The sequence below is a fragment of the Centropristis striata genome, chromosome 17, assembly GCF_030273125.1.
Source record: "Centropristis striata isolate RG_2023a ecotype Rhode Island chromosome 17, C.striata_1.0, whole genome shotgun sequence".
Classification (NCBI taxonomy): Eukaryota; Metazoa; Chordata; class Actinopteri; order Perciformes; family Serranidae; genus Centropristis; species Centropristis striata.
The window spans coordinates 35,395,907-35,407,311 of record NC_081533.1 but is presented as its reverse complement, the minus strand read 5'-3'; the positions used below and the strand labels follow the sequence as shown (position 1 = coordinate 35,407,311).

Genomic DNA, 11,405 nt, shown 5'->3' with positions numbered 1-11,405 from the left:
TCCCCATACATATTCGCTGCCCACAACCCCATGGGCTTTATTAAAACATGTTGCCGGCATTTGAGTTTCGAATTGATTTAAATTCTGCAACACCAGAAGAGCCCCAGCACAGTTAACAGCACATTAAGTGAGCTTCCTGCAGAGCAGTATTCACTTTCATTTAGTGTAATGTATAAAGAAACACCTTAAATATCTGTCTCTATATCAATACTTGTGTCATGTGTGAGGTTCTGCAACAGAGCAACTGTCATTATGTTAATTCATCACATTTCTGTAAACCATTATGTGAATAATTAATAAAACATATTGTAGTTCAGTGAGAAAAAGAACCGTCCAATTGAATAAAAAAAATATAATCTTTGCTCGGATTTTCTGCATCACCTTAATAATGCTTGCTACGTTGGGTTGAATGAACGGACATTGTGTCATAGAAAAATATTTTAATCGTCTTAACATCAACAAAAATCAGAATTCCCAACATATGCAATACTGTATACTTTGTATTATATTTGAGGGAAGATGAACAGTTTAGCCTGCTGATACTTACATGTTCCACTTTGCTACCTTTTTTTTTTATTGATCTTATTGGTCAAATCAAATAACTGTATGAGGCTGATGGCTTTAAATAAAAGTATATCTGGTTACATCAGATCAAACTGCTCTAACAGTATCATGTTGGTGGTTGACAAATGTGACTGTGTTTAAAATCCACAACCACCTCTTTTCTTATCTTAACTAGCGTCTTTATGTGTTTTAACAGACAACAGTGAGCTTTAACTGCCGGCTCTTTTCTATGATCTCATGCACAAAATCTGCTATTTTGTTTGTTTTGAACTCAGCTTAAAGCCTCACAAACTGTATGTGCTAATTAAGTTTTTGTTAGAGTAAACAGAATATGAAATGAAATACTTAAAAGGTTTGATACAATTGCAAGGATATATTGGATGTATGTACGAGAAGAGAATGACAACTGACTTTAAAAACTAAGACGTAAAACACAAAGCTAGACATTCAACTCTATTTGTGATTTGTTTCTTCTGATTGTCTTCTTCAGTCAGCAGTCTCTCTGCTCTTTGTGGCCTGTAAGACACAATACACAACATTTTTAAAATGGTAAAATATTCTTAGCTCAAGGGTCACTTAATCTGCATTTTCAGGAGCTTTCAACAAGTTGAACTTTCTTAGGCGGGATCACTTAGGTCACTTTCACAACCCCAGTCTGTTTGTTTAGTCTGAATCAGAGTGAAATTGACGTTTGGTTCATTTTGTATTTGGTCTGGTTTGCTTTTGAAGTGCAGAAATGTAAGCCGACCAAATTTTAAAAAAGACTTGAAGAGGGGCATGTACAAAGGTGGAGGGCTGGAAATAAACAAAGCAACATGGAACCGAGTACCTTTACTTTTACCAGTCGTAATCTGCTCTGGTGTTCTCCAAACTAATGTGGAGAGAAACGCTCAGAAAGAGCTTCTGTTACGCTCCGGGGCACCATTATTTCCACAGACGATGTAGAATCAGAGAAGGAGAGCCTTGATGCTCCTACCACCACCTGCTTCTACCATCAAGAAAATATTCAGGTATTTTGAGCAATATGTTGATAATTCTGCAATGACAAATTAGTGTTTCGGTTCATTTCCTTTAACTCAGTCCGACTGTGGTTGGATTATGTTCACAGTGAATCACACCGCATTAGGGTCAGTTTGGAAACGGGCAGAGACCCTCTCACAGGAGGTCTTGGACTGGTTGTTTTGGTCCACACCAGAGTACAATTGGATCGTTCACAAGCGACCAAATGACCCGTAACAAGGATTTAACCACCAGAGTTTGATTAAAACAGACTGGACTTTGGGTTGTGAAAGTGACCTTAGTCATCCCATTCACTGACTTAGCCATGAAAAAGTTCTAAAACCATGGAGAACAGCTACTAAAGGGAATATTTCAGAACAAATGAGTGTTTCCAAAGTTCTACTTGTAGAGAATGTAAAGACATCTTGGAATTACATTACCACTATAAAGATGTAGAGCTCAGTCTGAAGTTTAGTTGCACTGAATTTGGTATAACTAAAAGATCGTTTAAGATTCACAGTATTGTGAATTGTAACACTAATACACATAGGTATACATATATGCCATTTAGCTCCAGTGTGGCCAGTTCAGTTCCACATGACCTGGGGCCTCATGTATCAACGCTGCGTACGTACAAAAACATTGCATACGCTGTTTTTTCCCGCACACGCAAACCGCAAACTTTTGTTTGGCAGAAACTACTGTCTTTATGCTCTATTTAAAACGTGTTTCATGTCTAACCTCAAACTACAAACAACTGGCATTATTTTTTATAGTTCATAGCTCTCGGAAAATGGAGGGAAAATGCCGTTTTCCACCATCAATAACCCGTTCTAGGAGGGCATAGATAATTTTTTTTCATCTATTTTCATATTTTAGACTTCACCTGCGTACTGCTGCTTACTTGTGCAATGATAGTATGTTGAAGTCTATATGTTTTGATGTTAAGATTGTATATTTTCTTAAGTCTATACATTCTGCTATATACCGAATTTCCCTCCGGAGATCAATAAAGGTCTTGTGATTCTGATTATTGAGCGCATACATTTTTGTCTTATTTTGGCTTATAAACTGATGTGTAAAAATGATTTTGGCATTACGCACTGGCAGCTCTAACGGCTCTGACAACGATCAATAACGGTGGCGTTTAGAATGAGCGTATGTTGAGGGACCCTTCTGTCATGGTGCAGGTCTCTGATTCGGCTGGTTAACAACCTTGTTGCTGATCTCAGACCTGAGGCACTAAAAAGCTCATTTTCCTGCCTCCATCCCGGAGATCACCACGTCCACCTCGCTGCAGTGGCAGTAAGTTGATTTGTCGTTGTTTTGTCGATAATCAGCGGGCTTGCCGGCGATTTATAGTCATTTGCATGTCATTTGCGTATTCATTTTGGGGAGGAGCCGGGGCGTGGCTGGTGGCTCGTGCATGTGCGCTCAGTTCCACGCTGATTGGGTTTTATCAAGGAAAGGTGCGCAGAACCTGCCGTGAGCACAGTTTGATACATGTTGAGGTGAGTTTGCGTACGGACTTTCCTAGTTTTGGGAGTACGCCATCTTTCAGTATGAAATGTCAAGTAATCTGGAGGTTATTTGAGATCCCTGTTAGCCATACACCAACAAAAGATGGTATGAGACTGTGAAAACACGAGGCTTTGGTTTAGAACTTTCCTAACATGATGTAGTACACAAATGCACTATGAAACTTGTTGATTCTGAGATGTTATGTGATGATCAAAATACATAAATGACTGTAATGACCAAAGTCAGTAATGATTTTTATTATGTGTAATGATATATTACCAAGTTGATGGGATTGAGTGATTTAACTGTTGAGTTAAACTACAATAATGATCAGTGGAAGAGTACGTGCGGTACATGTGGTACGTGTGGTAACTGAAGTGATCATTTTTTATTAAATGTGATGACTATGATATTAATTCTGATGACTGTGTTGAACAGAAGGGACAGTTAGAGCGAAGTCAGTTAGAAAAAAGGGGAATTGAAAGGAGAGCAGAGTTGAGCCAAGACATGTAACTTGGTGTACGTGCAAAACTGAAGGAAGTCGTGAAGTTGGGAGGAACGGACTAAAGGGAATCTGGCCAGTAACAGAAGAATCAGAGTTAGAAAGAGAATTAAACCAATGAGATGACTAGTGAGGAGTGGCAGTAAGGAAGTTGGAGAACTAAGGAGCGGCAAGAGTATAAAAGTTGCAGCGCAAGGAAAGATCGATGTTATCCTTCGTGAGGAGCTGCAAGACTCTTCGACTCTCTCTCTGGATCTAAGGACTATCACATCGGTGGTAGGACTTGGACTTTTGCAACTAAAGAAGAAGACGGTTTTTAGGACGTTTCCATCAAGAAAGAAGATTTCCAATTTTGACGAGTGAGGACGAGAGATGAGTTTTGAGGGGTAACCATTTTCCAACACTTGTCAAGATGGATTGATGGATTTTTCTTTCTTTGTTCTTACTGTTTTGGATTGCGGTTTCGGTCAAGGACCTTTCTGACTTTGGACAAAGTGGATCGCCTCAGTTGAAGACCGTGTTTCGGACAGTGCGTTTCAAGTTGCTTGGCCAGGCAACTTTTCCCGTTTTCCTCTCCAAATTGGATGGATTACAATTCCCAGCTACAGCTTCATTTATTATAGGAAAGTCAGGGTTAGGGTAAGACAAATCATACCATAATCATTTTTATTATTATACTCTTTTGAATTTGATCTGTAATCAACTTTTGAAATATTATATACTGTACGCTTGCACCTTGCTATATTATCAATAAATTCTCAATTGCATTTAAAGTGAAGTAGTGGACATTAGATCTCTAAATCTTCTGTTATTATAAGGTTGTGTGTTCAAATAAGGTTCTAACAGGTTAACTCTAGCCAACAAATTAAACTTGTCCTTGGAGCTTTTATTCTCAGCTACTAAACCCATCCTAGTAATTCACCAAGTGCAAAGATCGTTTAGAGGAGAGCTGCCGTCAACCGGGCGCGGCCGGCGTGGTATCTGTGGTTTATGGGTTATCCTATGGGTGCTATTCCGGCTTAAGCAGGGCAGGTGCCCGCATCAGGCAGTGAGGCTAGGCGAATTCTCCTCGCCACCAGCTTATAAAGTCCCTGAAACACTTATTGTGATAATATCCATAGAGTAGGGAACAAAACCCCTTAGTGGAGAGCTGGTCCAGAAGTCCCTATTTTCAGGGCATTCTCGGGGATCAAACAGAAAGCTACGCACTCTTTGATACATGAGGCCCCTGGTGTTTGAAACGATGTTTGAAAACATATAAAAATATTTGGTTTAAGATGGTTTTCCCACATAAAAAGTAAGGAAAAAACTTGTGGCTGGAAGTGCATCTACTCTTCATATCTAAACTGAGAAATTCTCCATCTTGTTGACTGGTGAATGAGCTGTGAGTGGATCTGCAGACTGTTGCTGTAGTGTTAGCATCTGTTACATTTTCTCCATTCGAGGAAACATACAGCAGATGTTGTAGTTAGCTTCTTTATGTTGCTTGTTGGCTTGCAGGTTGAGGTTTCAGGTATGTTTCGTGGCTTTTGATTGGCTTTCAAATTAGTGACCTAATCTAGCTTGTGTGGCGACCGTTTAAATATCAGACTGTAGTGAGTACAGGGACATCAACCTTCTGTAGAGGAATGTGAAAACCCAGAAAGACAAACTTTGCACAAGTCAAGATTCAAGTCAATATGGTCAAGGTCAGATATTTTGGGGGTAAAAACATATAAGAAAAAGACACTTATTAGTGGAGGAGGACTGAAGATGCTGCTGTCAGTCTTACCTTGTGCACATGAAGAACTTCCTGCTCTGTTTAACTTGAGTCTTTGGCTGCTGTTGCATTCAGGGTCACTGTGGAGCTGGATCCTTTTGATTCTGCCACTGAAAAAATTACAATTCAATTTCAGGTTAGGACACAATAAATCTGATACATTTAGGATAAAATAATCTAATGAACTACATATTGCACATGGCGGGCTAGTCACAAACTTTCTCAAATTACAGCTAAACAGTCACTTTCTGAAAGCATTTGAAGAGAGAAATAGGCAAAGCAGTAACAGAATATTGATTCATATTTGATCAGCGCTGCACAGTTTGATGATTTGATCTCAGTTTGAGTTGCAATGAACGTCAGCCATCCTGTGAAACCACTGATCGGCCTGAGCAACAAATTGGAGAGTGATCAGAAACCTTTTTTATAAATATGTAAAATTGTCCAAATGCATTTGAATGAATACAAACCATGCTGGAGAGCTTGTGGAGTCTCATTTATGGCCAGAGCAGAATAAATTGGTTGAAATGAGTAGTCGTCCTCATCTGAAAGGGAGAAACATCAGTGTGATGAACTGAGTTATAAATACTCTGATGAACAGGCTGAAGGGGTCAGAGCCTCTCACCTTCTTCACTCTGTGGTTTTGTGCTCTGGTTTGACTCTGGGCTTTTATTATCAGCAGAATCTGCAGCGTCTAAAATAAAACACAGAGTGTGAATCGCTGCGGTGACGCAAAAATAGTTGACAGCTCAGTCGTGCTGAGCAGCACGTCTCAACCACCAACTGTCACGTTAACCTGAGGAATTGTTTATAACACGAAGTCTTATTGTTATTTCTACGTAAAGAACTCCGTCTCTCAAAATAATGACGATACAGGCTCATTAAATTAACTTGCTGCATTTGTAACCACGTGTTGAATAAAACAAAAATAAGAACATAGAAACCTTTTGCCTCCCTTGGTTTTATGAAGACGACCGTATAGGTCAGACTGTCTGAATCGTCTGCAGCGTCCTCACCACACGCTGAAACACGAGGAAATGTATTTCAGTTAATACACAAGCAGAAGGCTGGTAGACAGGTTACTGGTGTGCACACTTTGGGGTAATATTTCGTCTTAATTATTGGGTTCAAAGTTTCCTTTAATTTTAGTGTAATTTTATAGATCAATTTGTCACAGAGAAGTGACAGTAACAGTTACTCACTATTTTTTTTGTTGTCACCTGAGCGTGATGCTGATGTTCTGAAGGAAACTGGTGCAAACAGAAGCAGAAACAGAAACAGGGAAAGAAAATATATTTAAAGTTTTTGAGAACAGTAGAATATTCTTAAACAAGCGTGTGACTCTTTCCTGAGCTTTACTCAAAAGACTAGATTCACACATACGTTTTGAACAAATAAGTGAATTAAAAGTGTATTAAATAATAAGTAATAATAAGTATAATAACTATTTTTATATTATAGTGTAGGTGCTTTCCCCCAATCGTTGCACCGCTGTATTGCTCAAACACTATTATAATAAATATCATGGTTTATATAATACTTGAATTGTTATATTTGTTATTTGTTATTGATATTAGCCCTATATTATATATATATATATATATATATATATTTCTTACACTTATACTATACTATATATTTGCATAACCTATTTAACTTTTTTAACATGCTGAAATATATTTTCTCTAATGTGCAATATTTAAAAACATCCAAGTTCTCTCAGGAAAACAAACACAATATATTTATATATATATATATATATATATATATATATATATACATTATAAATGCCAAATAGCAGCCATATGAGTAATTTATGTCTATCAGATGTATAGACTGTATGTATATGTCTTATATTTTACATTCTTTATTCTGTTTTTTATATCCGTTTCTGTATCTTCAATTGCTGTGATGACTAAATTCCCCCACTGCCAGATAAATACAGTAATATTAGCATTAAAGATGGAGAGGAAGAGGGTAGTGTTAGAGGTGACCATTAACTTCACCACAACTTTGGGTCTTAAATCTCAACTATTTATAACCTGAAGTGTTTGATTGGTTGAGCTTGTTAATGGAAACGTGAAGTTCAGCTGATTTATCACCTAAGCTGACTTCAATGCTCCCTGGAATTGATTTATAGTAGCTTCCTTGTTTATGTGGTTATTTGGCATAACTTATTTATTTATTTATTTACATAACTTGTCTTACCAGCACCCACCAGCAGCAGCACCAGAGCCATGAAGAAAATGGTGACAGCGACCCAGAGGATGGGGAAGTGAGAGGAGTTGGAGTCATCGGAGCGAGAGTCTTCACCAGGTGATGCAGAGGTGGCAGGATGTTTGTTTACTGTAACAGTACAAACTAGAAAATTTCCTCTGGGGAAATTCTGAAAGGGCCACGGGGGCTACTGCCGGTGTGTGTACACTATGATGAGATTCTTCAGAGATTTATAACTATGCCCTTTAACCTCAAAATGTGTGTGTGTGTAATTAAAATCACATAAAGTTACTGTCTGTGTGTGTGAGGAGTGTGCGTGCTTACGTGCATGTGTGTGTATCTGTAACTGTAATCACATCAAAGATCAAAGGCAATCAGATCAAAGCAATCAACAGAATTAACTGACACCTGCTAATGTCCTGGAACATTGAGAGGTATTATGGTTTTGCCAAAAATGCTTTCTGTTCGAGGCCAGAAATTCCACCTATCATTGATCCGACTTCACTTTGAGCGTCTCGAGTTCTTCCTGAACGTCTACATATGATTTTTTTAAAGAAAAATTAAAAAATAGCTTTGTTAGAGCGATCTAAAAAAACTGTTCCATCTTCCTTTTTTCCGAAATCTTCCTGCATTTTAATATGGGAGCCAATGAGGCTGTTGGTGGTGTTGGTGGATCATCTGTGTGTCCTACGCCCAAACTATAACTCTGACAGCTTTACCAGAGGATTGTGAGGGAGAAGACAAATTTTCCTACGTTTCTATGTATAAATTATTTCTGTAGAGTGGAATTTGCGGCCTGGAGCGCAGTTTTCAAATTTATTTTTTGACAGTTTCTTCTCTCCCTCTACACTCTGGCGATGATGTCACACACTGTGACACGAACATTCCATGCAATACACACCCATTATAATCTCAGAATTTCTCCAAAAATGATCATGGTCATTGAACAGGGATTGATAAAAAACTATATGACCTATCGAAACGTGGATTAATACACCGATACACAAGACTTGTGTCTACTGTTTAAAGTTTAAATGGAGTCTCTAGATGAAATTATACCGGAGAAGTAGACATTTAAAAATCTCCAATTATTGTTATTTTTCGCTCATTTTTTGTCGGCCCTCCCATTCATTTCAATGCAAAATTCTGGGCAGTTTTTCGCGACGTAAGTCGCGGAAAATTCATATTCTGTAGAGGAAAGTAATAGCACACCGATCCCGATCAAACTGCACGTTTTGATATATAATTTGTCCTGCAACTCTTCAAGTTGTAGGACTAGTAGCGGGACGAAATTGCGTCCGGAAGAGGAAGAAGAAGAAATCCACAGTATAACAGTAGTGCAGCACTGGTCCCTACAGATATTGCTGGATGGGACCAGTGCTGGGGAGATTGCCCCGAGGCCCTAATAACACTGTGTATGGGAGATTGTTTTCATAATGCACAAATGCTTGACAATTACAAAACATCTACATTTAAACACCTACTAACATAAATGTTACATAAAAGGTGTGCTATTTGCATGGAGCTTAAGTACTGTACTTAAGTAAATTTTGACGTACTTGTACTTTACTTGAGTATTTCTCTTTAATGTGACTTTATACGTCTACTCCCTTACATTTTGAGGCAAATTTTGTACTTTTTACTACATTTAGCTGCCAGCTTTAGTTACTTTTCACATCAAGATTCAACATAAAACATGATTAAAAGTGAAGTGACACATTTATTAGAACTCGTATTAGTATTAGTACTTTTTCCACCAGCCAGACATGCTATTTTAGTCATTTTAGTCAAACAGTAGATGTGAAACATTATCTGTAATTTGCATTTTTAAGGGCCAAACAATGAGCAAAATACCTTCTTTGTCTTGTTTTGTAACACTTTTGTCTCACCTCTGACAGCCAGCCAGCTCTCTGCTGATTCTCCAACACCACTGATGCTGCACTTGTAGAGTCCTTCATCAGACTTGGAGACATTTTGAATGGTCGTCTCTGCAGAACTACTCTTCACAATGACATGGCCATCTTTGAAGAAATCAGCTGGGAGGTTGGTAGAAGGCTTGGTTCTGCAGCTCAGAGTCACAGAGTCTCCCTCCAACACAGGGAGGACAGGACTCTCCAGGATCACAGGACCAGCTGAACAATATGTCAGTAAAAATGAATTTTTAGACGTGTTTTATGTACTATCATGGATTAAAAAATAATAAGGTATCAAAGAGTATCATCTGCAAAGTAATATATCCCTACGGCAGCAACACCAACAACAAAAAAGCTGAAAATGCAGTTTAGTACTGGGGTTGGCAACCTTTACTAACAATAGAACCACTGTTGGCCAAAAAAGAGAAAAAAAATGGTGCCGTAAACCTTATTTTGAGCCCGACAATGAAGATAGAACACCTCACTTAGCCTAAATTACCCTACCAACAATACTTTGCTAGGTCATAATGAGCATTTATTATGATTTTGTAAGAATCCAGCGAGGACCCAAGTGCAAATAACAGGAAGAAATATCTCTAAACGAGACTTGAGGAGGTTAAGGTGCCATAGACTTTAAACATTTGAGTTGACTAAAAGGTTAAAGCATCTTTTTTAATGCTGTATATAAGCTATGCATTTTTACAACTTCAGAATACAAATTGTTTTGGGTCTACAAAAACGATAAATGGAATTAACCCTTAATATGGCACTCATTGAAATACTTGCATACTAATAAACAATAATAAGAATCTCTAAAATGGGCACTAAGCATCCTCACATATTCTAATTATCCTGTGCATATTTTGCATTATTCTTATAAGTTTTATAGTTTTTATATTCAACATTCTAGATGAGAACTATCAGTGGATTATGAAACAACAAACGTACCAGTGACAGTGATGTTGACTCTGTTGCTTCTCTCTCCTCCAGTCTCACACCAGTACTCTCCACTCTCTTCTGGATAGATTTTATCGATGGTGCAGGTGGACCCTGTTGGTGTCTTCTTAACTCGACATCCTGGATCAAATTCCTTCGTATTGCTTATCGCTCTCAAATGAGTGGAACCAGCGATCCCCTCACAGTGAAATGAGATGGACTCATACTCAAAGTGTTGCACTCTGTTTGGACGGATATGAAGAAAAGCTGCATCTGCAACTGAGAAAGAACTCAAAAAGTAACAACTAAACCTGAAAGAGTGTGAAGTCTATGAGAGTTACAGATAAAGGGAGTCTTCTTGCAAAATACATTCTCATGTGTACGAGCAATGTAGCATTAATTTACATTCTGAAAAGCAAACTATATAGTCACAGCTTAAATTTCAACATTCTTTTTTCAATCTTTAAATGTGGAGAACAATGCAGCATTAAAAGCAGCATTAAGATGTTTTCTTTGTTACTCACCACTATTCTGAGTATAATGATTCTTAACTTGTGTCCCCAGCAGAATTAATTCAAGCACCACTGGATAGATAAAGGCACAACATTGTATTTCAGCCATCAATGTGCAGGAATATGTTACTTTTTGATAAAATAAATAATAAAACCAGAGAGTCCGTACTCACATGATCTGAAGCAGAGAGCTGTAGCCTCCATGGTGTCTTGGCTGACTGGCTGAGTCTCTGACTGATATACAGCTTAAGTTTACTGTCGGTGGGAACTTCCTCTTCCTGTGCAGTGTGTTTCTGATGATGCACAAGCTGCACCAGAGTAACAGTGGCTTCAACAGTCAGTCAGTCTTGAGTTATAAGGTCCCACTTGAGAGGGGGGTCGACCATCCCAACCTGTCCGGTTGACTAAAGCTCCCTGTAGCTACCATAAAACAAAAAGCTTAGAGTAATGCTTACATTCCCATTTATGCTATCTTGCTGACT

The 11,405-nt window shown here is 38.3% G+C and overlaps 1 protein-coding gene and 1 long non-coding RNA gene across 2 annotated transcripts; both read right to left on the bottom strand.

Moving 5' to 3' along the window:
• Positions 1 to 636: 636 nt before the first annotated feature.
• LOC131989152 (uncharacterized) lies at positions 637 to 5,892 on the bottom strand. The gene is made up of 3 exons (XR_009395937.1): positions 5,816 to 5,892; positions 5,358 to 5,455; positions 637 to 1,080 (listed from the first exon to the last, which is right to left on the bottom strand). It is a non-coding gene; the product is annotated as an uncharacterized LOC131989152 (long non-coding RNA).
• Positions 5,893 to 6,117: 225 nt separating this feature from the next.
• Positions 6,118 to 11,127, bottom strand: LOC131989326 (Fc receptor-like protein 5). Its single transcript, XM_059354516.1, has 6 exons — positions 11,097 to 11,127; positions 10,424 to 10,690; positions 9,452 to 9,694; positions 7,554 to 7,691; positions 6,297 to 6,367; positions 6,118 to 6,141 (listed from the first exon to the last, which is right to left on the bottom strand). Exons 1-6 carry the CDS (start codon positions 11,125 to 11,127, stop codon positions 6,118 to 6,120), a joined length of 774 nt encoding a protein of 257 aa, XP_059210499.1.
• Positions 11,128 to 11,405: the final 278 nt, after the last annotated feature.